Source organism: Ictalurus punctatus, chromosome 2, assembly GCF_001660625.3.
Source record: "Ictalurus punctatus breed USDA103 chromosome 2, Coco_2.0, whole genome shotgun sequence".
In the NCBI taxonomy this organism is placed as follows: Eukaryota; Metazoa; Chordata; class Actinopteri; order Siluriformes; family Ictaluridae; genus Ictalurus; species Ictalurus punctatus.
The window spans coordinates 1,306,932-1,333,927 of record NC_030417.2 but is presented as its reverse complement, the minus strand read 5'-3'; the positions used below and the strand labels follow the sequence as shown (position 1 = coordinate 1,333,927).

The 26,996-nt window shown below is 40.1% G+C and overlaps 3 protein-coding genes and 1 long non-coding RNA gene across 6 annotated transcripts in view; all 4 read left to right on the top strand.

The window, feature by feature from the left end:
* The first annotated feature begins 3 nt into the window (after nt 1-3).
* Nucleotides 4-6,645, top strand: LOC108257873 (tripartite motif-containing protein 16). Of its 2 annotated transcripts, XM_053677285.1 has the most exons (7): nt 4-527; nt 782-1,386; nt 2,780-2,875; nt 3,015-3,257; nt 3,459-3,648; nt 4,210-4,269; nt 4,681-6,645. In XM_053677285.1, the coding sequence occupies exons 2-7, from the start codon at nt 799-801 to the stop codon at nt 5,211-5,213; spliced, it is 1,710 nt and encodes a 569-aa protein (XP_053533260.1). In that variant the 5' UTR covers nt 4-527; nt 782-798; the 3' UTR covers nt 5,214-6,645. The 2 variants fall into 2 exon arrangements, with proteins under 2 accessions (XP_053533260.1, XP_053533261.1); XM_053677286.1 differs by lacking the exon at nt 4-527 and having other exon boundaries at nt 709-1,386.
* Nucleotides 6,646-14,844: 8,199 nt separating this feature from the next.
* On the top strand, nt 14,845-20,283 carry LOC108257552 (tripartite motif-containing protein 16). Its single transcript, XM_017455425.3, has 6 exons — nt 14,845-15,614; nt 16,402-16,497; nt 16,637-16,879; nt 17,081-17,270; nt 17,782-17,838; nt 18,368-20,283. The coding sequence occupies exons 1-6, from the start codon at nt 14,910-14,912 to the stop codon at nt 18,916-18,918; spliced, it is 1,842 nt and encodes a 613-aa protein (XP_017310914.2). The 5' UTR covers nt 14,845-14,909; the 3' UTR covers nt 18,919-20,283.
* A 3,069-nt stretch (nt 20,284-23,352) lies between these two features.
* On the top strand, nt 23,353-25,605 carry LOC128629416 (uncharacterized). Its single transcript, XR_008393766.1, has 2 exons — nt 23,353-23,382; nt 24,116-25,605. It is a non-coding gene; the product is annotated as an uncharacterized LOC128629416 (long non-coding RNA).
* A 107-nt stretch (nt 25,606-25,712) lies between these two features.
* The window catches only part of LOC108257613 (tripartite motif-containing protein 16), a 17,880-nt gene continuing 16,596 nt past the window's right edge, over nt 25,713-26,996 (top strand). Inside the window, exons 1-2 of one of the 2 annotated variants that reach the window (XM_053677224.1) lie at nt 25,713-26,533; nt 26,947-26,996. The exon at nt 26,947-26,996 is cut by the window's right edge and continues 46 nt beyond it. In XM_053677224.1, coding sequence (XP_053533199.1) covers nt 25,943-26,533; nt 26,947-26,996 — 641 coding nt within the window. In that variant the 5' untranslated portion in view covers nt 25,713-25,942. The remainder of the gene's footprint in view (nt 26,534-26,946) is intronic. The other variant, XM_053677241.1, reaches the window with a different exon arrangement.

The following is a 26,996-nucleotide window of genomic DNA, read 5'->3' as shown; positions in this document are numbered from 1 at the left end:
AACCGCCATTAAAACCAAAAGAAGACGGAGAAGAAGACGGAAAGCGCACGTGCGAGAGAGAGAGAGAGAAAATGGAGGAGAAATAAAGAGTATAACCCAGAAGAAGAGCGGAGTTTTATTTAAATCGGTTGAGGATTTTAATCTCCAGGTTTTGGAGTGTAAACACACTGTTTATGTTGAAGACACCTTTCAGCGCGACAGTGACCCATATTGAGCGGGTTCTCTCCGGGGAACTCGGTCTTATTTGAGCAGACAGGTTTCCTCTGAATAAAGAGGTCGTGTGAGATGTTTGTGGAGGAATAGAGACTTCAGGAAGCGTTTATCCACCTGGAGGAGATGTTCTTCTCTTCGTTCCGGTGGATTGGTTGAAGGATTCCAGCACGGATGCTGGTTAAATCCATGTGAGGCCTGTACAGAAGTCTGGAGTGTTCATGAGTTCCTGAAACTTCCACACGAGGTCTTTGAGCTCCAACTACAGGAACATCTCAAAAAACTACAATATAGAGGAAAGGTTAATTTTTTACCCCGTAAGTCCATTCAAAAAGTTCATCTTTTCTAGATTCATTACGCATAAATTGAAATATTTCAAGCATTTTTTTTTTGTTTTTTGTTTCAATCTTCTTGATTACAGCTTATGGAAATGAAAAATCCAGTATGTCTGGATATTAGAATAAAGAGTTTATAATAGAGAAATGTTGATCTTCCTCTCATTTCAAAGAAAAGAAAACAGACCTCTCTCTCTCTCTCTCTCTCTCTCTCTCTCTCTCTCTCTCTCTGTTAGTGTGAGAGATCAGGAAAATGGCCGAGGCCAGTATTTCAGTAGATCAGGACCAGTTCAGCTGTCCAGTGTGTCTGGATCTCCTGAAGGAACCGGTGGTGATCCCCTGTGGTCACAGTTTCTGTAACGTGTGTATTAATGACTGCTGGGATCAGGAAGAGAAGAGCGGAGTGTATTGCTGTCCTCAGTGCAGAGACACTTTCACTCCGAGGCCTGTTCTACGCAGAAACAACATGCTGGCTGAAGTGGTGGAGAAACTGAAGACTGAAGTTCAAGCTGCTTCTCCTGCTCACTGTTACGCTGGACCTGGAGATGTGGAGTGTGATTTCTGCACCGGGAGAAAACACAAAGCCGTCAAGTCCTGTCTGGTGTGTGTGGCTTCTCTTTGCGAAACTCATTTAAAACCTCATCTTGAAATTCCTGCTTTGAAAAAGCACAAGTTAGTCGAAGCTTCTGGAAATCTACAAGAGAAGATCTGCTCTGAGCATGATAAAGTGCTGGAGGTCTACTGTCGTACTGACCAAAGCTTCATCTGTTATCTGTGTATGACGGATGAACACAAAAGCCACGACACCGTCTCAGTTAAAGCGTACAGATCTGAAAAACAGGTGAGAAAAGCACGTCTAATCTATTCAGAGTCATTTCATACAATTTACATGTCTAATCTAAAGTAGCTGAAGAATTTTACGTCCGATCTACTGAGTTCTGCATTTCTTCTAAGAAGTAGCGTACTCTACTCCAACATTTCTATCTTTTAATTGCTGCTGAACTGAACAAAGTCTGTGTTTAGCAGTAGTAAAATCACCCAGTGATACAGCAAGTCATAATAATAATCACGTTCTCACACCACATTATGAACTTCTATGAACCTTAAAACACCCGCCATCCAGTCTTTTACACTTTAATAAGGTGCTCCGTAGAACCCGAGTGAACTTTAACCCTTTATCTGCAGTTCATATTCACCCACTGAGCTCATAATCTCATCATGCATACACAGTGTAAAGCAGGGGTCGGGAACCTTTCTGGCTGAGAGAGCCATGAACGCCACATATTTTAAAATGTAATTCCTTGAGAGCCATACAATATGTTTAAAACTAAATACAAGTAAATGTGTGCATTTTATGTAAGACCAACACTTTTAAAGTACAATAAGTCTCTGAATTCTTTTTAATAACGTTGTTATGCTGTTGCTAACCAATGATGAATAAAGTACTTCTTGGCATTAATGCGACTTCTGGTGCTGCAGGGTTTTCTGATGGCTTTGTAGTCTGGTTGATACGTGGTGAGGTTAAGCTTCATGCATTAACTCCCCATCTGTGAATGGCTTTCCGTTTCTCACAATTGCTAAAGCCCCGGCAAAGCTAGCCGCATTCCAGTCACCTTGTTGGGTCCAAACTCGGAGTTGCTGCTGACTAGCTTGCACTCTGCACAGTAGCTCTTGACATGCTTTCTTCCTGCTGTCCCCCGCAGGATATCTCCATGCAAGTGTAGTATGGCGTGTGTCGGAGTGCCGCTTTATATTTGACCGTTTCATCGATGCAATTTTATCATTGCATATTAGACACACTGCAGAAGCTGCTCTCTCCACAAAGGCGAATTCCTCTGTCCATTCCTGCTGAAAAGTACGGTGGTACTCATCTTTTTTTCTTTTAGCCATCTTCTTCGATAAAAGGGTTTCTGCAATTAGCTAGCTGACTACTTGATTAAAAGGAGGGAAGTTTACTTCCTGACCTCACAACGACCCGTGTACGTTACGCATTATCCAATAAAAATTTGGTGTTGTCCCGGAGGACAGCTGTGATTGGCTCCAGCCACCCGCAACCATGAACATGAGCGGTAGGAAATGAATGCATTGAAATACATGAATGTTTTTTATTTTTAACGTTATTTTTTTTATTAAAGATTTGTCTGCGAGCCAGATGCAGCCATCAAAACAGCCACATCTGGCTCGCGAGCCATAGGTTCCCGACCCCTGGTGTAATGTATTGTATTTGTCCTCAGAGTGAGTTAAAGGAGGAGCAGATGAAATCCCAGCAGAGAATCCAGGAGAAGCAGAAGGTGGTGCAGGAGCTGAAACAGGCTGTGAACACTATAAAGGTGAGCAGTGAGCAGAGACAGAGCTGCTCCTAGAAACACACACAACATGGACAACGAGTCGTTTAGAGGCCCAGTAAGAGACGGAATGAGGGTTAAGTTTTAAAAAGGACCTCCGTTTGTTGTGTGTGTCTCCTAACAGCTCAGTGCACAGACAGCAGTGGAGGACAGTGAGAGGATCTTTACTGAGATGATCAGCTCCATGGAGAAAAGGTGCTCGGAGGTGACGGAGCTGATCAGAGCTCAGGAGAAGGCTGAACTGAGTCGAGCTGAACGACTCCTGGAGCAACTGGAGCAGGAGATCGCTGATCTTCAGAGGAGAGTCACTGAGCTGGAGCAGCTTTCACACACACACGATCACCTCCACTTCCTCCAGGAAATAAAGGTACACTACATCCACATTTCCAGGTGAAATATACAGGTTATGGGTCATTGGATAAATAATGGTTCTTAGACGTCTACAACTGTTCCACTTCGAACCTTTTCTAATATGGAAACCACCTGCTGTAAGATTTTACTTAAAAACTTTAAAGTAATTGTAGCTGTAATTTCTTCTCCTAATTTTACGCCTAATTGCTGTACGCAGGTTTTAGTCTCCGGCCGTTGCTCTCCCGAAATGATTACACCAGGTTTTCAGTCTGATCTCCGTGAGGACTCGCGCAGCATCACTGTCAGTAAACATCTCTCATTTGATGGAGTGAGGGAATCTCTCTCTGCTCTGAAAAAGAGACTCGAGGAATTCTGCCAGGAGGAATTCATCAGAATCCCTGAACTTGGTGAGAGAAATCGTCCTGCTGGGAAATCTTTACTTCCTCTGCAGCTCGGTAAAGAGAGACATCAAATTTCCCCAAAACACACAGAAATGATTTCCTATGATTACGTGAACTTCCTGTTATTGCTGCCCTCTACTGGAACGATGATTTTATACAGTTCCACTTTTTATTCATGTCTTAATAGTGTAAAAGCTTCTGTTTTATTTTCAGTTATTCTACTCTGAATAAAGCACAGAGGACACACACATTTATTCACACACTCCTACAAAGAGAGAGAGACCGAGAGAGTTTATAAGTCATATGAATAACATTTATTCAGTCAGAACATTTCTTCTGTAGTCATTAGTCACCAAAGCAGCTCTCTGCTCGTGCTCATGTTATTAATAAAGTTTATTTCTCCGTCATTCAGAAGGAAAAAATCTCATTTAAATCCCACAGCTAGAGAATGTGTTTTCTAAAATAAAACGCTGATTAAACATCACACAAATCTGATCACTTTAAACTGTTTCCGTCTTTTACACCACCTGATTTTTCCTTCTCCGTTTTGTTTCTGTGTCTCCACAGCTGCAGCAGTTCACATCATTTTACCCCCAGATCCAAAGAGCAGACAAGACTTTCTGCAGTGTACGTGTAAAACTCACACACACACTCTCACACACACACTCTCACACACACACTCTCACACACACTCACACACACACACACACACACACACACACACACACACACACACACACACTCACACACACACACTTATACACTCACACACGCACACTCACACGCACTCACACACACGCACACTCACACGCACTCACACACACACACACACACACACTCTCTCGCACACACACATGCACACATTCACACACTCATACACACTCATACGCACACGCACATACACACACACACTCACTCACACGTACACACACACACACATTCTCTCTCGCACACACTCACACACACTCTCATACTCACACACACACACACACATCCTGTGATTAATATCTAACATGTTCACATTTGTCATTTGTTTAGATTTCTGTGATCTGACTCTGGATCCCAACACAGTACATTATTACCTCATTCTGTCTGAGAGGAACAGAGCGGTGACGTACAGTGGGAGAAAGCAGCAGTACTCTGATCATCCAGAGAGATTTGACTACTGGGAGCAGGTGTTGAGTAAGGAGAGTGTGTGTGGACGCTGTTACTGGGAGGTGGAGAGGAGCGGTGCTGATAGTGTGTACATATCAGTCTCATATAAAGACATCAGCAGGAAAGGATCGGGTAATGAGTGTGTGCTTGGAGGCAGCGATCAGTCCTGGAGTCTGTGGTGTTCTTCTTCTTCTCTCTTTTTCTGTCACAACAACTTTAAGACTGCACTCGGAGTTCCATCATCCTCCAGAATAGGAGTGTATGTGGATCACAGTGCAGGAACTCTGTCCTTCTACAGCGTCTCTGACACGATGACGCTCCTCCACAGAGTCCACACCACTTTCACTCAGCCTCTATACGCCGGGTTCTGGCTCGGGTCTTTTGGATCAACTGTGAGATTACGTGATCCAGAATAAAATATCAGAAATGTGATTTTATTGAATTAAAATGAGCAACTTTACTTTTTTATATCAAGCTTAATTCCAGTGTAATATGAGGCATTTATTTGTGATTTCCCAATTTTCCTTTATAACGTTAGATCTTTCCTCTGTCTTTTAGGAGATTTCAGTATTACACAGTAGTGCTTGAAAGTTTGTGAACCCTTTAGAATTTTCTATGTATCTGCATAAGACCTAAAACATCATCAGATTTACACAAGTCCTAAAAGTAGAAACTATTACACTTGGTCATTTATTTATTGAGGGAAATGATCCAATATTACATATCTGTGTGTGGCAAAAGTATGTGCACCTTTGCTGTCAGTATGTGGTGTGAGCTCCTTGTGCAGTAATAACTGCAGATAAACGTTTGGGGTAAGTGTTGATCATCTGCACATCGGCTTGGAGGAGTTTTATCCCGTTCCTCAGTACAGAACAGCTTCAACTCTGGGATGTTGGTGGGTTTCCTCACATGAACTGCTTGCTTCAGGTTCTTCCACAACATTTCTATTGGATTAAGGTCAGGACTTTGACTCGGCCGTTCCAAAACATGAACTTTATTCTTCTTTAACCGTTCTTTGGTTGAAAGACTCGTGTGTTTAGGGTCGTTGTCTTGCTGCATGATCCACTTTCTCTTGAGATTCAAATCACGTACAGATGTCCTGACATTTTCCTTTAGAATTCTCTGGAATAATTCAGAATTCATTGTTCCATCAATGATGGTAAACCGTCCCGGCCCAGATGCGGCAAAACAGCCCCAAACCATGACACTACCACCACCACATTTCACAGATGGGATAAGGCTCTTATGCTGGAATGTAGTGTTTTCCTTTCTCCAAACATGATGCTTGTCATTTAACCCAAATATTATGTTTTGGTCTCATCCATCCACAAAACATATTTTTCAGTAGCCTTCTGGCTTCTCCATGTGATCTTTAGCAAACTGCAGAGGGGCAGCAATGTGCTTTCTCCTTGCAACCCTGCCATGTACACCATTGCTGTTCAGTGTTCTCCTGAAGGTGGACTCATGAACATTAACATTCGCCAACGTGAGGTCCGTCACTCACACCTGATCATCGTCCCATTGATTGAAAACACCTAAATATAATTTCACCTTCAAATTAACTGCTAATCCTAGACGTTCACATACTTTTGCCACTCACAGATATGTAATATTGGATCATTATATAATATTTTTGTCTCATTTGTTTAATTGGGTTCTCTTTATCTACTTCTAGGACAAAATCCGAGGATGTTTTCGTTCATATTCTGCTTCAATACTGTGTTAAAATTCATGTTGGTCCACTCATTAATCTTACATATGAATCATCATGACTGTACTTATACTGTATATATTCAGTTGGATGGATTCTTGGATATCAAAATAAAAAATATATTTAAATGTGTTAAATCCATGTGTAATGTCTATGTTTGTGTTATTTTTGTGTGTTTTGGTATGACTATTACACTAAGTGTTGCCTTAATCAGCACCTTGTAATCAGAATTTAATAAAAACGTTAAATGCAAAGCTAATTTATCCCAGAACAAACAGGAAACCTACTGCAGCATACAGTAGCTGCACACAAATCCATTGCTGTGTCGGTTACGCGCTGTGCAGCGTAAATCACTGCAGTGTCAGTCAGATCATTAACTGTAAATACGTGTGAATGCACTTCATGTCATACTCGTGGCCCATCATGCGCTTTTCTCATTTACCATGCACTCTCATTCATGTGCTGGACATTTTAGCTCAGAATGCAGGACGACATTTGAAATGCTCCTGCTGTTTATATTCCAGTTTAATTTAATTTGGACTTTCATTAATGTGTATACGTAAACAACCGTATAGTTCTGTGTAGACAAAATTTTCGAGGGATTTTGAATTCGGAACATGTAAGTGAGAAGGCGCGTGGAGTGAGCTCCTGAGCATTTTATCTTTTAATTGTACTTTTCAGGCAACCTGAATCTTTTCGAAAACATCTGCGGCGCTCCTTTTCAATCACTCGGTCTACAACTATAACCAGAAAGGAATTGTGGCTTCTGAAAGACTACAGAAACCTAAATCTTCACCGAGCACGACGAGTCATGGCGACAAGCTACCACTGGATTTGGAAAATCTCCAACACTCTAGCGGAGCTAACATCTACCATCGCAGTTCAGGTGAAAGCAGCTATTGACTCGGCTCTATCCCCAGTTGTTGTGTCTTTTGAGAGTTTTAAATCGGGCATTGAATCACAAGGACGACGTATTGACGAGCTTGTTTTGACGACGTGCGCTCAAAAACCACAATCTCCCAACCTCTGTCGTGCTGTTAAAAACCCAAATAAGGGCATACTTTCTGTTTTCTACATGCGCTCATAACCGCATCCGGAGACGTTTTGAGAAAGTGTTGTGGTCTAGAGCAAAAACTTAGACTCTAGCGCCTGAAACCACAAGCAAAAGGTGTATATATACCGAGGAAAGGAGAGTGTAGAATTGCCACTCCTTGGGTGAAGGGTACTCGTTTTAATTTCTTGTGAAGGAAGAAAAACTATCAGACTCTGCGTGGTCTATGGGTATTTTATCTTTTATGTATTTCTTAAAAGAAAACTATCAGACTCTGCGTAGTGTCTGGTTGTTCTTTTTATTTTCTTCATATTCTGAGTTAAGATAATTGTAATCCTTTTGTTCTTTAATAAACCGAAGTCCATATAAAGGACGATTCATATATATCTTACTCCAAGAGTAAACTCCTTTGTTACAAACTCCTTCAGCGTAAGGGAAAGGATTTTATTGGTTCTCTAGCCCAGCACCACGAAGACCCCGCCAATTGAGAAGGTAAGAGGAAGTGATTCTACAGGCTCTATCAGTTGTATGACAGAGTAGCGAGTAGAGGATTAAAATTTGGGATATTAATTCTCATGAAATTCAATAGTGCATAGGTTGCAGTGATGTCTGTGAAAACGATGATGATGATGATGATGATGATGATGATGATGATGATGATGATGATGATTAATATATCTGTATTCAGTTATATGCCTAATTTAAACTATGTGCACTCAGGGCTGTTTTTGGTCTGACACAGTGGGAGAGCTGATGGTGATGGGGATGTTAGTATATATTAGTTAGTAATATTAACTAAAAACTATACTTGTCTTTTTCCCCCCTTTTAGCTATTTCACATTTGTGAAAAAAACAACAATAAAACAGACTGCTATATGGAAAATAGAAGCAGTTTTACTGTACATTTGTGTTCTGTATATATATATATATATATATATATATATATATATATATATATATATATATATATATATATATATATATATATTATTAGCACTGTATGATATCCAAATAAAGAATATTAATTTATTTCGTTTTGAAGGTTATGAATAAATAGTTGTTACTGTTTTTAGTTGGTATTCAGTGACTGTCACATTAATCTGCACAATAAAGTGTTGTTCTTGTAATAAAGCTTCTGTAGACTGGAGATTACTGCAGTACGTTTCTCATCGTACTCCTCGACTAATTAAATAGCGCTTCCGTTTCTCATGTGTATTTTTATTTAATAAAGGTGTGTATTTCAGTTAAAGTTCATATTGTTGTGCGGTTGTTAATGGTGTTGGGGTTCTTCTCCAGTCCTGCAGGTGGCGCCGCTTCACCTCTGCGCCATTAAAACCTCCTCCAGCGGGAGCCGAGTGAAAAATCCCGTCGCTGATGGTGCTCTTTTCTTTTCTTTAGTTCTTTATTATTATTCATTTTTAATCCGTGTCGTTATTCTACAATGAAGCCCAAAGGAAAAAGTAGTTAATTACGAATCCCTGCTCTTCCTGCTTGTTTATGTAAACCCTTATTTATTGTTTGACGCGGTGAAGATTGTTTGGAAGTCAAGCTGGTGAAGCTAAGCTAACTGTTAGCATGCTAGATCAGACGTTAATGATAAAGAGTAAACACGGGAAGCGCGTTTGGATCCAAATTTTCTTTTAAAAAAGGGATTAAAAAAAAAATCAGTTCTTAAAATATTCTTATTTGTGTCAGATCACTACATTATGTTCTCACACGCCATCAAGTCTAATTTACTAGTCTACTTTAAAAGGATCCTTTTGAATATAAAATCACAACAATATGGCTGACAAAAATCATAAATGTATTTGAAGGTGCTTATATAAATGTGAAAAAGAAGAATAGCAGATAAATATAAACGTTTATTTTTTAAATACTATTTATTTAATATTCCATACTGGTTACTTACTTTATATTTATTGTGTGCTGCACGGTGGCTTAGTGGTTATTTATAGTGGTTATTACGGCCCTGTGTGTGCGGAGTTCTCCCCGTGCTGCGGGGGTTTCCTCCGGGTACTCCGGTTTCCTACTCCAGTCCAAACACATGCATGGTAGGCTGACTGGTATGTCCAAAGTGTTCGTGGTGTATGAATGTGAGTGTGTATGTGATTGTGCGCTGCAATGGATTGGCACCCTGTCCAGGTTGTACCCCGCCTTGTGCCCGATGCTCCCTGGGATAGCCTCCAGGTTCCCCGTGACCCCAAAAAGGATAAAGCGGTATAGATGATGGATGGATGGAGAATCAATCAAATTCAGAAATACACTCATTCAGAATGAGAATCAATCAGATTCAGAATTGCACTCAATCAGGATGTATCAGAATTAATCAGATTCAGAATTAGACTCATTCAGAATGAGAATGAATCAGAATCATACTTCAGTGATCCAGTACACTAGGGTACAGAGAATTTGATGACTTGTTGGGCTTATAGACATTACACATTACAGAAAGATAACAAAAACATGAACATAGACAACACTATTAATATAACACACATTTGCTATGAACACAAGTGGATACTGTACACTACACAACTGTAAATAAAAAAGAAGAATATTCAATCTAATGTGATGTCACACCACAGGACGATTTGTGTGAGATACGCATGTATATATAGTTTATGAAAGAGGCTCACACACCTTGGGTAATAATCATTTTTACAAACTAAAGTCTTAAAGTCGTTTTCTAAGCAGGTCTTCACAGTTCTCTTGTGCAAGCATTGGGGCGGTCAGAAGCTTTCTGAGATCCTGCTGTACTTCATTCGCTTCCATCGACCTCACCTGTACATTCCCCGCTATAAACTTAAATGTAGGAAGCCTCTAAACCTCTACATCATGTCCGAAGCTGAGAGGGCAGCACTGCGGCTCTGCACATACATCCTTCTCATAACATCACATAGCTGGAGACGTCGGAGGTCATGTTGGACAGAATATGTAAATAATAACCTCAGGTGAATTTTCAGTGATGATTTCTCAGGTGGAAACAGAACACAAGTTGGAGTATGAGAGTTTCTCCTCTGATTCTCTGTAAGGCAGTGCTCCTCAGATCCTCGCTGTCCTAACTCGCACATAATCAACTGATGACAAAACCCAAAATCCTCTCATTACTTACTACATTACTACTTTCATTACCACTACGATCTTTTCATTAGTACTTAGAAATGATCATTTAGAGGATTTTCTGCATTCAAACGACCCCAAAAACATACAAAAACACACACAAAAAGCTCTTTGTCTCTTTAAACTTCCACTCGCTCTCCTTCTCACACTTTAACAAATCCCGAACTAGGAAGCACGTTTCAGAGCAATAGTCTCATTATCCGTCTTTAAGAATCGCAATTTTGCCCAAACGGCTTTGGAAAAGTACCGTACAAGAGAAGATCTGCTTCGTCTTCGTCTGTTATTTGTGTATGGTGGATTAACACAGAGGTCACCAAACTGTAAAGTGAACTAAAGAACTAAAAAGGCGACAACTTCAAATCTTTCTTCCAAACAATGCAACAACAACAAAAAAATCTAATCTAATTTCTAATGTCTTAGTCGGATATGGGCTCATGAATTCATGTAAATGATTCCAGGTGAGTTACAGGTCAAAATTCTGCTCTTATTAGAGTGTTGAATAAGTGACCTTTAACCCTTCAGGTAATCTTTAACCATTGTGCTCATAATACACAAGCACAGCTGGGCTCACACTGTAACTGTAAAGTAAATCTGAACTTCCTCCTTCACAAACACTGAACAATTCTGGGTTATTTTTAACAATTCGGTTGCTGGGTTTAGTTTGTTGGGTCAGGTAGTCGGCCAGCGTGATTAAACTGGCTCGATGATGGGAAAATCATCATGCTGGGTTGGGTTGTGGACCTAAAAGGGAACAGGCATCATGATTTATTTCCTGGAAATGAAAGCTGCAACTGCAACAAATGATCACATTTAACTTAATTTTTAATGTGAAGTTTGGCTTGATAAGCCAGTGTTAGAATACTGACAATAAGTACATACACTAGTAAACACTATTGAAGAAGGAAGTACTCCTGAACTTACTTCTCGTAATAAATGAATCAAATTGGTATTTTTTTGTACGAATATTTGAAAGATTAGATTAAAGATTAGATTCCTACACAATGGCTGCTACAGGACTATAATGTTACTTCTAGATAGTTAAAAAAAACGACCTGGTGTTTTCTCTGCAACTTAATTTTAATCCTGCGTTTGACATTCATCACTTATTATTCCAAAATGTACACGGATATTATACTGACATTGATACTGAGCTAATTATAAATTAGTAATGCATTCACACTAGGTGTTCTTGTAGACATAAAGTGATGCCTGACTCTTATTTTCCGTCGATATGAAAATAGGCTGGTCACATGACACTCACACGGTATTCCAGCATTCATTCCTTTACAGTTGAATAAAAGAGCGACACATTCGGTTCAACCCGCAGCACCCGAGTGAACTTTAACCCTTTTATCTGCAGTTAATATTCACCCACTTAAATCCTGAGATCATGAGTGCAGAAACAGTGATATGTATTTTATTTGCTCACAGAGTGAGCTAAAGGAGGAGCTGAAACAGGCTGTGAACCCTTTCCACATGGAAACGTCAACCTTAGGAGGTGCAGTGCATTTCCCCAGAGTCACTTGTGCTTGTGTAATATACAATGTATAATTAATGTATATAATATATATTATTTATGTATAATAAACATTATTTCTTCAACATTCAGACGAAAACCTTAATTCCTAACTCCTTCACGTTTGCAGCTGAATAATTGCAGTATTACCGTAGCTCTCGCTGATACTTTATACACTGACCGCACACTGCAGTTTTGTCCTCTTGTTAGTATTTGTTTCCTGCTTTAATAGAAAACTCTAGAATTATTGGCACCCTTCATGAACCGAATAATGCATGCTGATAAGTGATATCCATTGTTATGAAGAGTGCCAATAATTCTGGAACGCACACAGAGAAAGACACCGATAGAAAAGATGACAATAAATATAGAAAGAACAAGAAATAGAGGGAGGGCAAGAGGAGTTAGGAGTGCCAGATGTACATGATTTATTATACACATTTTATCACTTTAAACGGTTTCTGTCTCCACAGCTGCAGCAGTTCAGATCATTTTATCCTCAGAACCAAAGAGCAGACAAGATTTTCTGTACTGTACATGTAAAACACCCGCCCACACACACACACACACACACACACACACACACACACAACTATTCTATCTAACCCATTTAATTTTCTTCAGACTTCTGTGATATGACTCTGTGATATGATCCAGACACTGAGCATAATAACCTCACTCTGTCTGAGAAGAACAGAGCAGTGACATTTAGAGTGAGAGACAGCAGTACTATATTCATCCAGAGAGATTTGACTGCTGGTTGCAGGTGGTGAGTAAGGAGAGTGTGTGTGGACGCTGTTACTGGGAGGTGGAGAGGAGCAGTCACGGATGGATTTACATATCAGTCTCATATAAAGACATCAGCAGGAAAGGAGTGAGTGATGACTGTGGCTTTGGATACAACAATCAGTCCTGGAGTCTGCAGTGTTCTCCGTCTAAACTCTGCTTCTCTCACAACAACATTGAGTCCGATCTCACAGTTCCATCACCCTCCAGAATAGGAGTGTATGTGGATCACAGTGCAGGAACTCTGTCCTTCTACAGCGTCTCTGACACGATGAAGTTCCTCCACAGAGTCCACACCACATTCACTCAGCCTCTATACACCGGGTTCTGGCTGTCGTATTATGGAAAAACTGTGAAGTTATGCGATCTAGAGTGAATAATCATGTTATTTTTCATAAAATGGCCTCAGGCCTGTCGTTGCACTGTAATCAAGTTGCTTTAATTTTCCTTAGTAAATAAATGTAACATGCACACGTGTGTGGCTCATTTTCTGACAGTTCAGCAAAGTAACGCAATGCTGCTTTTACCACCCTAAAGTTCACTGTTTTCCTTAAGAGTTTCATGACTTATTTTTAGGAACACCCTAGCAACCACCGGGAATACCATAGCAACTACCCAACACCCTACCAGCAACCTGCAATAACCTAGCAACCATCTGTTAAAAGCCTAGAAACCACCTTGGATACCACAGCAACCAGCTATCAACATCCTAGCATCCACCTGGAATAACATAGCAACTACCTAGCAGCACCCTACCAACCACTTAGCAACATCCTAGCCAGAACCTGGAAACGCCATAGCAACCACTTAGCAACTCCCCAGCAATTGCTTGGAAAGTATCTACACGTTTAACATTTTAACCTTTTAAATATTACAAGGTTTTATGGCACAAAGCTTTAAATATTAGTATTTTAAAATCAATCATAGTCTGCACTGTAGTACCATGTAACTCTTTTAGTGTTTAAAACAGGCTTTGTCAAGTCAACACCAAAGTTCATCCATGGCTTTTAAACTTCTATATAGCATTGTTTCTACGATAGTGTTCCTATTAAAGTGGACAATAATGTAAATACTCAAGCATGCGGTTTTCATTATGCACTGATTTGATTTTGGAATAATTTGCATGTACAACAAAGTTTTACATCGAGTATTTTCAATTCTTAGGTTTTCTTTAACAATGCTGCTGCATGGGAATGAAATATAGTTCCCCTCCAGAACTATTGGAACAGCAAGTCCAATTCATTTGTTGTTCCTGTAGACTGAAGACATTTAGGTTTGAGATCAAAAATGAATATGACACGACAGCTTAATATTTTAGCTTTTGTTTACTGGTTATAACATCTGGATGTGTTAAACAACCTAAAACATAGAACCTTTTGTTCTATGTCATTGGTGTATAGCAAAAACAAATGAATTTACCTTGCCATTCCAGTCATTTCTGATGGGACTGTAGATTAAAAGTGTATTGGACGTAAAAGTAATATAAGTTATTTGCTGCTGTTTCCCTCCACGATGAGAGAAATCCCACCACACCACAGCCACTTACTGTACATACAGTGTAGCTACTGGAGCAGACTGTGGTCTGAGCAGAAATTGAAAGTCCATCCCAAAATATTATTATTATTATCCATCCATCCATTTTCTATAGCGCTTTTCCTTACTGGGTCGCAGGGAACCTGGAGCATCGGGCACAAGGTGGGATACACCCTGGACAGGGTGCCAATCCATCGCAGGGCACAATCACATACACATTCACACACCCATTCATACACTACGGACACTTTGGACATACCAGTCAGCCTACCATGCATGTGTTTGGACTGGAGTAGGAAATGGTTGGTTATCAGTTATGTGTTTGGACTGGTTATCAGAGAAATCTGTCTTTGAGCTCCTCCTCTTTCTCTCTCACATACACACAAAGTCAGGACATGACTCCTCATTTCAGAGAAGACAAAACTCAAAGTTCAGTGCAACCTCTCTCCTCTCTCTCTCTGTCTCTCTCTCTCTCTCTGTCAGTGTGTAAGTTCAGGAAAATGGCCGAGGCCAGTATTTCAGTAGATCAGCTTTCACTGGATCAGTTCAGCTGTCCAGTTTGTCTGGATCTCCTGAAGGATCCGGTGACTATCCCCTGTGGTCACAGTTTCTGTAAGGTGTGTATTAATGACTGCTGGGATCAGGAAGATAAGAGCGGAGTGTATTGCTGTCCTCAGTGCCGAGACACTTTCAGTCCAAGGCCTGTTCTACGCAGAAACAACATGCTGGCTGAAGTGGTGGAGAAACTGAAGAAGACTGAAGTTCAAGCTGCTTCTCCTGCTCACTGTTACGCTGGACCTGGAGATGTGGAGTGTGATTTCTGCACCGGGAGAAAACACAAAGCCGTCAAGTCCTGTCTGATGTGTCTGGCCTCATTTTGTGAAACTCATCTGAAACCTCACGATGAAATTCCTGCTTTGAAAAAGCACAAGTTAGTTGAAGCTTCTGGAAATCTACAAGAGAAGATCTGCTCTGAGCATGATAAAGTGCTGGAGATCTACTGTCGTACTGACCAAAGCTTCATCTGTTATCTGTGTATGACGGATGAACACAAAAGCCACGACACCGTCTCAGTTAAAGCGTACAGAACTGAAAAACAGGTGAGAAAAGCAAGTCTAATCTATTCAGAGTCATTTCATACAATTTACACGTCTAATCTAAAGTGGCTGAAGGTTTTCACTCCAAGCAGGAGACACACCTCATTCCACTGGTTTAATCATTCGGTCTCCGTCTATAAACGACTGATGAGTTTGATCAGTTCTGACTCCTGATCTGTTGGAGTGAAAATCTGATCTTTGTGGATAAGATTGGACACTCTCCTGTTTTACTCAGATTCAGGGTGTATTAAATTAATAATAATAATAATAATGTTGAAGTGAATGTTTAAAGTTAAGGTGTTTGTTAATAAAGAAGTGCTAAAGCCAACATCTGAAGGTCATTTTACAGCTTTACAGTGTCGAATCATTAACTCTTTATCTGTCTTTAATGTACACACTTAGCTCACAGCGCTAACAGCTGATCCCTGACAGGAACCACTGGTCCATGAAGACCGGCGTGTACATGTAGTGATGTTGTGGATTTTAAAATAAGACGTTAGCATTATAATGAAAAGATTAGCCTGACCGGTCACACCACCATGGTGTGTGTTGTTGCTGTTATTTGTAATGTAACCAAATCATTCCCAATCACAGGCCTGAATACTGAAATACATTTGAGTGTTTCACGTCTATGAACTTTAAAACACCCGACATCCAGACTTTTACACTTTAATAAGGTGCTCCGTAGAACCCGAGTGAACTTTAACTCTTTATCTGCAGTTCATATTCACCCACTGAGCTCATAATCTCATCATGCATACACAGTGTAATGTATTGTATTTGTCCTTAGAGTGAGTTAAAGAAGGAGCAGATGAAATCCCAGCAGAGAATCCAGGAGAAGCAGAAGAAGGTGCAGGAGCTGAAACAGGCTGTGAACACTATAAAGGTGAGCAGTGAGCAGAGACAGAGCTGCTCCTAGAAACACACACAACATGGACAACGAGTCGTTTAGAGGCCCAGTAAGAGACGGAATGAGGGTTAAGTTTTAAAAAGGACCTCCGTTTGTTGTGTGTGTCTCCTAACAGCTCAGTACACAGACAGCAGTGGAGGACAGTGAGAGGATCTTTACTGAGATGATCAGCTCCATGGAGAAAAGGCGCTCAAAGGTGACGGAGCTGATCAGAGCTCAGGAGAAGGCTGAACTGAGTCGAGCTAAACGACTCCTGGAGCAACTGGAGCAGGAGATCGCTGATCTTCAGAGGAGAGTCACTGAGCTGGAGCAGCTTTCACACACACACGATCACCTCCACTTCCTCCAGGAAATAAAGGTACATTACATCCACATTTCCAGGTGAAATATACAGGTTATGGGTCATTGGATAAATAATGGTTCTTAGACGTCTAAAACTGTTCCACTTCGAACCTTTTCTAATATGGAAACAACCTGCTGTAAGATTTTACTTAAAAACTTTAAAGTAATTGTAGCTGTAATTTCTTCTCCTAATTTTACGCCTAATTGCTGTACGCAGGTTTTAGTCTCCGGCCGTCGCTCTCCCGAATCTATTAGACCAGAGTTTCAGTCTGATCTCCGTGAGGACTCACGCAGCATCACTGTCAGTAAACATCTCTCATTTGATGGAGTGAGGGAATCTCTCTCTGCTCTGAAAAAGAGACTCAAGGAATTCTGCCAGGAGGAATTCACCAAAATCCCTCAACATGGTAAGAGGAGCTGTTCCTGCCTGAGTGAGGGAAGTCTTTACTCGTTCGGTGACAGAGTGATGTTGAGGTGTCAGTCTTCGATCCTGAGCACCAAAGCTCTGCACAGTTTAGAGTTTTTAACACTTGCCTGATTCCAGTCTTGATGAGGAACTGCTGATGTGAATGAGTTTGTGTTCGAGCTGAAAAACTCTGCACTCTGGTGCTTCAAGACTGAAGAGTGACACCTGATCTACACACGTTTCTGAGCTACACCCATTTCTGATCTACACACATTTCTGAGCTACACACATTTCTGATCTACACACGTTTCTGATTTACGCACCTTTCTGAGCTACACACGTTTCTGATCTACACACGGTTCTGATCTACACATGTTTCTGATCTACACACGTTTCTGATCTACAGGCATTTCTGAGCTACACACGTTTCTGATCTACAGGCATTTCTGATCTACGCGCGTCTCTGATCTACACAGTTGTATACAAAAGTCATTTTATTCCTGTCTCCACAGTTGAAGACGTTCAGATTTTACTCTCAGAGTCAAAGAGCAGAGACGAGTTTCTGAAATGTACGTCCACATACACACTCACACACACTCACACACAAACACACACACACTCACTCATACACTCGCACACACACTCACACACACACTCACAAACTCACACACACACTCACAAACACCCTCACACACACACACACACTCTCTCTCTCTCACACACACACACACACACACACACACACACACACACACACACAGACACTTACATGCAAACATGTTTACGCGCACACAAACACAAACATGCATACACACACACACTCACACACACGCAAAAATGTATATACACACACACATACTCACACAAAACACACACACAAGCATAGACACAGAAAAACAGACAGACACACAATGCATAAACATACGCACATGAAGCCAAGCGCACTCACAGACACACACACACACACATGCAAAATCACAGACACACAAATACACACACAGACAAAGTCACACAAACACACACACACACTGTCTCACTCTCCATATAAATATATCCTGTGATTAATATCTAACATGTTCACATGTGTCATGTGTTTAGATTTCTGTGATCTGACTCTGGATCCCAACACAGTAAATTATTACCTCATTCTGTCTGAGAGGAACAGAGCGGTGACGGGCAGTAAGAGAAATCAGCAGTACTCTGATCATCCAGAGAGATTTGACTCCTACTGTCAGGTGTTGAGTAAGGAGAGTGTGTGTGGACGCTGTTACTGGGAGGTGGAGTGGAGCAGTGCTGGTGTGTACATATCAGTCTCATATAAAGACATCAGCAGGAAAGGATGGGGTAATGAGTGTTGGTTTGGACGCAACAATCAGTCCTGGAGTCTGTGGTGTTCTTCTTCTTCTTCTCTCATTTTTTGGCACAACAACATTAAGACTGATCTCGGAGTTCCATCACCCTCCAGAATAGGAGTGTATGTGGATCACAGTGCAGGAACTCTGTCCTTCTACAGCGTCTCTGACACAATGAAGCTCCTCCACAGAGTCCACACCACATTCACTCAGCCTCTATACGCCGGATTCTGGCTCAACTGGAATTTCTTCTCTAAATCAGGAACAACTGTGAGGTTGTGTGATCCAAGAAAATAATGATTTGAGGTGTTTTATGGCCAGTAATTTGTCAGTAAAAAAAACTCTGTGCACATTTCCTCATTGATCCCCAACTGTGAAATAAATGTTCATATTAAATCAGTAAAAACACTAAAGATTAAAACGCTGCATTTCGACTCGGCCTAGGATCATCAGTTACACATATAAAGGAAATGAAAGTGTAAGATCTGATGTATTCCCAATGACATATAAAAGTTCTACTGATTTCTGAAATTAGTGAAGTGAAATGCCTAAACTCTCTATAAAGTCTGTATTTACTGGGTTTTATGGCTGGGAATATAATAATTTGTAATATGGTAATAATGTTTTGGTTAAACTTTTTACAGACTCTAATAACCGCTTAATAAAGGTGTATGTACAGCTCAGAAATCTTCATTACTAATAACCTGTTTTAGTACCAAGAGAAATTTGGGTTGTTGTCACGTGACCTGTGAACTTATCTGTCAACCATTTTGATTCCCTACATGCCTCTGTTCAAACAGCGCCACCTTGTGTAGAGTTTAAACAGTAGATATGCCAATCTGTGGTGTATATAGATGTTCCCATCGACCAGGTGGACTAAACAAGTTCAGATTCTTCATGCTTGTGAAAGTTATTACGAATCAGAGCTCTGAGACTTGGATATGATCTGATGTACAGCTTAATTAGACAAATTTAATGAAAAAACAAAAAGACAAACAGCAAAGATCTTCCAGAAGAGATCTCAACACCCATCTTACTGCTAAAGTTCATGCAGGTAAAGTGTCACCTGGGGGTGAATGAGTGTAATGCAGGTCATTTTTATAAGTGTTTCGCTTGTGCTTTATCAAATTGGAGAGAATTTTTAAAGGAAATTAAATGAAATATTTTGAACGACAGGAGCAGTGCATTAGGTATTTAGCTACGGAATCAAAATGGCCACCTACTTACAGGTTGCATTATGGGTACCTGTTGTTGTAGGAGATTTAGATCTCAGATATATGTAGCCTCAGCCCTGCCGTTATTTCCTGCTTAATGTAAAATACAAGCTGATGTATCATGTTATGTGATGTTATGTGATGTTATTTGGAAATGATTAAAACTGTATTATGATTAAACTATGTAAAGAACCTCAACCTTGACAGTCCAGGGAAACACAATCGCGTCAGGAGAAAAAGAGGGCCAAGAAGAAGAAGGGGGGCAAGCCAGGAACATGGAGGAAGATGGAGTGGAAAGTCTTCTGGTTCAGGGGCCGCTGAGAAAGCTTTTCCTGACATTTTGCACCTCCAGCGAGACCTGAGAGATTTACAGCTTGACACGCTGGATGTAAAAAGAACTGAAAAGCTGATATTGAAAAATGATCGTTTAGTGAAAGAATGTGATAGTATACTGAGTGTCTTCAATCAAATGAGAGCTGAAGGTGAAATGTTAAAAAGCGTGCTAAATACAGGAGAACTGAATGCATTAGGAAATTAAATCAGAGATATGGGAAAATAGCACGAGTTTGTACTAAAGAACCGAGACTCTCTGCTCTTACTAGACAAATAGATGAATTGGAAAAATTGATAGAATGCTTAAATCTGAAGAAAACTCAGTAAAAACATACATCCTGTTTTTACGACGAGCGCTCAAAAACCACAATATCCCAACCTCTGTCTCGCTGTTAAAAACCCAAATAATATATTTCTGTTTCTAAATAATATTTATTCTGTTTCGGTATATTTTCTGTTTTCTACATGCGCTCATAACCACATCCGGAGACGTTTTGAGAAAGTGTTGTGGTCTAGAGCAAAAACTTAGACTCTAGCGCCCGAAACCACAAGCAAAAGGTGTATATATACTGAGGAAAGGCGAGTGTAGAATTGCCACTCCTTGGGTGAAGGGTACTCATTTTAATTTCTTGTGAAGGAAGAAAAACTATCAGACTCTGCGTGGTCTATGGGTATTTTATCTTTTATGTATTTCTTAAAAGAAAACTATCAGACTCTGCGTAGTGTCTGGTTGTTCTTTTTATTTTCTTTATATTCTGAGTTAAGATAATTGTAATCCTTTTGTTCTTTAATAAACCGAAGTCCATATAAAGGACGATTCGTATATATCTTACTCCAAGAGTAAACTCCTTTGTCACAAACTTCTTCAGCGTAAGGGAAAGTATTTTATTGGTTCTCTAGCCCAGCACCACGAAGACTACGCCCCTTGAGAAGGTAAGAGGAAGTGATTCTACAGGCTCTATCAGTTGTATGACAGAGTAGCGAGTAGAGGATTAAAATTTGGTATATTAATTCTCATGAAATTCAATAGTGCATAGGTTACAGTGACGTCTGTGAAAACGATGATGATGATGATGATGATGATTAATATATCTGTATTCAGTTATATGCCTAATTTAAACTATGTGCACTCAGGGCTGTTTTTGGTCTGACACAGTGGGAGAGCTGATGGTGGCAGGGATGTTAGTATATATTAGTTAGTAATATTGTAATTCTTTTGCAAATAATAAAGACATTTGTACACATTGATGTTATGTACATGAGTCCCTGACTATAAAAATTCAGAGAACTTGGTTATCCACTGTAATTAATGAACATGGATACCAAAATAAAGCTTTCCAGGATTTCTCAGAGCCATCTTCATGTCTTCATGTCTGTTCTCTTTTTTAATGACTTTAGGACAGACTACATACACAATAATACACTTTACAAAATTCTAGATATTTTAAGATCCACATGAATAAAAAGTTGATGTCAGTCCTCCTTGATAATGGGGTTCTACAAACTGTAGTGACCTGCTATGGCCACTATGGGGCAGTGAAAACGCATCATATTTTTAAATGGTCACTGCGCCAAATATGGCTTTGTGTAGAGTGGACGCCTGGTGTAATTTTGGAACACACACGTTTGAGAGACTATGATCGATTCACCAAATGGTAAATCAATACAGAATGCAGTACGTAAGTAAGAGGAAATGGACCACTACTTACCATTAATGCGACTTCCACAAATGTAAATCCGTCTGTCTGTTCAGACTGGAAAAACTATACTTGTCTTTTTTCCCCCTTTTAGCTATTTCACATTTGTGATGGTATATGGAATTTGTGATGCTATATGGAAAATAGAAGCAGTTTTACTGTACATTTGTGTTCTGTATTTATATTAGATTAACACTGTATGATATCCAAATAAAGAATATTAATTTATTTCGTTTTGAAGGTTATAAATAAATAGTTGTTACTGTTTTTAGTTGGTATTCAGTGACTGTCACATTAATCTGCACAATAAAGTGTTGTTTTTGTAATAAAGCTTCTGTAGTCTGTGAACTTTAACTTTAACTGTAAAGTTAAAGTTCATATTGTTGTGTGGTTGTTAATGGTGTTGGGCAAGGGTGTCCACACATTTTTGACTTGTGAGCTACTTTTAACAGGACCAGTCAAAGAGATCTACCTACACTAAAAATGCGAAACATATATATATATATATACACACACACACACACACACACACACACACACACACATATATATATATATATATATATAATATACTGAGTATACTTCAAATATATATTCACACACAATAACGTTCATGTACCTTGGATAACTGCATGAGCCCTTATGGCACACTACAATTCAGTACATTTTTGGTTATTACCTTACACTGAATAGAATTAGCCAGGGTTGCATAGTCCGGACAGTAGCTGCTGGTAGCCAGCCTAAAGCAGGCCTCCAAATGATGATCAGTCATTGTGGAACGGTATTTGGACTTAATGATCTTCATGTGGGAAAAGGCTGACTCACATAAATAAGTAGAGCCAAATAATGCAGTCAAGGAGGTGGCACATTTCCTCATGTTTGGGTACTTTTCCCCTGTGAGGAAATTTCAAAACTGTCCATGAGCCCTGGACTTCAGCTGAATGATACTCTGTAGTTTCAAAATCTCATCCTCCACTTCAGTTGGGTGTATTCTGCATGTTTAACAGCAAAAAGAAACTCCTTTATCTCCGGACAGAGCTCTCGAAATCTCTACAGGAATTTACCCCTACTAAGGCATCTCACATTAGAGTGTAGCAGGAGCCCAGAGTGGTCGCAGTCTGCCTTCTCCAGATGCTCACGGAACAGCCGTCTTTAACGTGATCTAGCACGTATAGAACAGGTGATCTTTGTTGCCACATCCATGATCTCTTTCATGTTAAAAAGACTGAAAAATGTCCTCTCCCTACGATTTCGCTCGCTAGCCTTTAGCGCTGGCGCGTTTGATAGCACATGCTTGGTGGGAGAAAAGTCGAGATCTCAGACTGGCTGCTCTGTACATCAACTCTAACATCTTTTTTTTTTTTGAACGGCGATCTACCAGAACTTCCTTTGCGATCGACGTATTGGGCACCCCTGGTGTTGGGGTTCTTCTCCAGTCCTGCAGGTGGCGCCGCTTCACCTCTGCGCCATTAAAACCTCCTCCAGCGGGAGCCGAGTGAAAAATCCCGTCGCTGATGGTGCTCTTTTCTTTTCTTTAGTTCTTTATTATTATTCATTTTTAATCCGTGTCGTTATTCTACAATGAAGCCCAAAGGAAAAAGTAGTTAATAACGAATCCCTGCTCTTCCTGCTTGTTTATGTAAACCCTTATTTATTGTTTGACGCGGTGAAGATTGTTTGGAAGTCAAGCTGGTGAAGCTAAGCTAACTGTTAGCATGCTAGATCAGACATTAATGCTAAAGAGTAAACACGGGAAGCGCGTTTGGATCCAAATTTTCTTTTAAAAAAAATCAGTTCTTAAAATATTCTTATTTGTGTCAGATCACTACATTATGTTCTCACGCACCATCAAGTCTAATCAAAACTACTTTAAAAGGATCCTTTTGAATATAAAATCGGAACAATATGGCTGACAAATCATAAATGGTTTTATTGAAGATAATTATTACATATTTATACACGAATACAGCTTTTGTATTTGAAGGTGGTTATATAAAGGTGAAAAAGTATAATAGCAGATAAAATATAAACGTTTATTTTTTAAATACTATTTATTTAATATTCCGTACTTGTTACTTACTTTATATTTATTGTGTGGTGCACGGGGGCTTAGTGGTTATTTATAGTGGTTATTACGTTCGCCATCCCAAAATATTATTATTATTATTATTATTATTATTATTATTATTATTATCATCATCATCATCCATCCATCCGTGTTCTATAGCACTTTTCCTTACTGGGTCGCAGGGAACCTGGAGCTGATCCTCAAGGAGCATCGGGCACAAGGCAGGGTACACCCTGGACAGGGTGCCAATCCATCGCAGGGCATAATCACACACCCATTCATACACTACAGACACACCAATCAGCCTACCATGTATGTCTTTGGACTGGGGAGGAAACCGGAGTAACCGGAAGAAACCCCCGCATCAACCCTCTACCCTGGAAGTGTGAGGCAAATGTGCTAACCCCTAAGTCCCCTATTATTATTATTATTATTATTATTATTATAAGTTGGAAAGTTCCCTAAGGCACTTGAAACAACCAACCAGCAATTTCCTAATAAAACTTCACACTAATGAACCTGACAGAGTTGGTGCTCACACCAAATACTGACTGGCTTTAGGTTTTCACCGAAAACTACAATTTAAAGTTGCTGTTTGTTTTACTTTTTTATGGATATTAAAAACATTATATGCTTCGGAAGTTGTTTGTAAGTTGTCCACAGGCGAGTGTACGAGCTTACACAAGCACACACAAGCTATAATGTTATATGGTGAAGAAATGGTTATCAGAGAATTCTGTCTTTGTGCTCCTCCTCCTTCTCTCTCACATACAAAAAGTCAGGAAGTCACTCCTCATTTCAGAGAAGACGAAACTCAAAGTTCAGTGCAGTCTCCATCTCTTTCTCTCTCTCTGTGGATCTCGTGAGGTGGAAATAAAATCTGGACCCTTGCTTCTTCTCACTCTCGGCTGGTGTCTTTTTTCTATCTCCAACTGGGTTTACAGAAGTGAGGATTTGCTTCTATGTTGAATTTTAAGTGTCTTTGGGTAACAGGCTAAATTTGGGCCAGCATTTAGCACTCCTCAGACTCAACATCTCCAGCGACGCTCATGTTGATCTGGTGCTCCCGATTGTGGGTCTTTCATTCTGTCACGTATCAAGGATGGGTTCAGAAGCATTCGCAGATAATTAACATTTATTAAATAAACAAACAACAAAACTAAGACAACTGGGCAAACCACTATGGCAAGAAAGACAGAGAAACAGTGCAGACAATGGCTATATATACAAGAGTGCTCATTAACAGAAACGTGAATCAGGTGCAGGTGGTCATGTGATAAGTAGTGCAGCGCAGTGGCTGATGGGAACTGGAGTCCAGAGTTTCCTGCTACATGACAATAGTGTTACTGTGTTTGTAATTCTTTATATTATCTGTCTACTGACTGCATCCTTTACAGCAATACATCAACTGCATGATATTATTAAATGATTACGTTTTTCCTCAAATGTTTTTCCAGTGAAGGTTTTATTTTATTCTGTTTTTTATTATTATTCACGAACCAGGTTTAATAATGTCCTTAACAAGAGACGACTGTAGCTACCGGTTTAGCGTTACGCAGACTGCATGTCTATATCATGACACGTTCAGCTCAAAAACATTGTTTGTGTCAGTAATACAGTTTCACAAAATGCAGAGTAAATTCTATTACAGACATTAAATACCCAAACCAAATCTCTCTCTGTCTGTCTTTACTGTCATTACTGATAAAATAAAGTGTGCTGGGTAGAGTAGGAGTTCTGAAATACGCAGAAATCAGTCTGAGAGTGTTTAGTCTTTAATATAATGATGGACTGAATCTGAAGGAAGAAATGGTTAACAGAGGAGTGTTTATAATCTCTCCGTCTTTGTGCTCCTCCTCCAAAACCACCTCCTCATACACACAGAGAACCAGGAAGTTCATTTCAAAGGAAACGAAACTCAGAGTTCAGTGCAGTCTCTCTCTCTCTCTCTCTCTCTCTCTCTCTCTCTCTCTCTCTCTCTCTCTCTCTCTCTCTGTGAGTGCAGGAAAATGGCCGAGGCCAGTATTTCAGTAGATCAGGATCAGTTCAGCTGTCCAGTGTGTCTGGATCTCCTGAAGGATCCGGTGGCGATCCCCTGTGGTCACAGTTTCTGTAAGGTGTGTATTAATGACTGCTGGGATCAGGAGGATCAGAAGGGCGTCTACAGCTGTCCTCAGTGCAGAGACACTTTCACTCCGAGGCCTGTTCTACGCAGAAACAACATCCTGGCTGAAGTGGAGGAGAAACTGAAGAAGACTGAAGTCCAAGCTGCTTCTCCTGCTCACTGTTACGCTGGACCTGGAGATGTGGAGTGTGATTTCTGCCCCGGGAGAAAACACAAAGCCGTCAAGTCCTGTCTGGTGTGTGTGGCTTCTCTTTGCGAAACTCATTTAAAACCTCATCTTGAAATTCCTGCTTTGAAAAAGCACAAGTTAGTCGAAGCTTCTGGAAATCTACAAGAGAAGATCTGCTCTGAGCATGAGGAAGTGTTGAAGATCTACTGTCGTACTGACCAAAGCTTCATCTGTTATCTGTGTATGATGGATGAACACAAAAGCCACGACACCGTCTCAGTTAAAGCGTACAGAACTGAAAAACAGGTGAGAAAAGCACGTCTAATCTATTCAGAGTCATTTCATACAATTTACATGTCTAATCTAAAGTAGCTGAAGAATTTTATGTCCGATCTACTGAGTTCTGCATTTCTTCTAAGAAGTAGCATACTCCACTCCAACATTTCTATCTTTTAATTGCTGCTGAACTGAACAAAGTCTGTGTTTAGCAGTAGTAAAATCACCCAGTGATACAGCAAGTCATAATAATAATCACACTCTCACACCACATTATGAACTTCTATGAACCTTAAAACACCGACATCCAGTCTTTTACACTTTAATAAGGTGCTCCGTAGAACCCGAGTGAACTTTAACCCTTTATCTGCAGTTCATATTCACCCACTGAGCTCATAATCTCATCATGCATACACACTGTAATGTATTGTATTTGTCCTCAGCGAGAGTTAAAGGAGGAGCAGATGAAATCCCAGCAGAGAATCCAGGAGAA

Coding starts and splice junctions, on each gene's coding strand:
- LOC108257873 (XM_053677285.1), top strand. CDS start 799: ATGGCCGAGGCCAGTATTTCAGTAGATCAGGACCAGTTCAGCTGTCCA. Junction 2,876..3,014: donor AGGCTGTGAACACTATAAAG/GTGAGCAGTGAG, acceptor GTCTCCTAACAG/CTCAGTGCACAGACAGCAGT. Junction 4,270..4,680: donor CAGACAAGACTTTCTGCAGT/GTACGTGTAAAA, acceptor TCATTTGTTTAG/ATTTCTGTGATCTGACTCTG.
- LOC108257552 (XM_017455425.3), top strand. CDS start 14,910: ATGACTCCTCATTTCAGAGAAGACAAAACTCAAAGTTCAGTGCAACCT. Junction 15,615..16,401: donor CGTACAGAACTGAAAAACAG/GTGAGAAAAGCA, acceptor ATTTGTCCTTAG/AGTGAGTTAAAGAAGGAGCA. Junction 16,498..16,636: donor AGGCTGTGAACACTATAAAG/GTGAGCAGTGAG, acceptor GTCTCCTAACAG/CTCAGTACACAGACAGCAGT.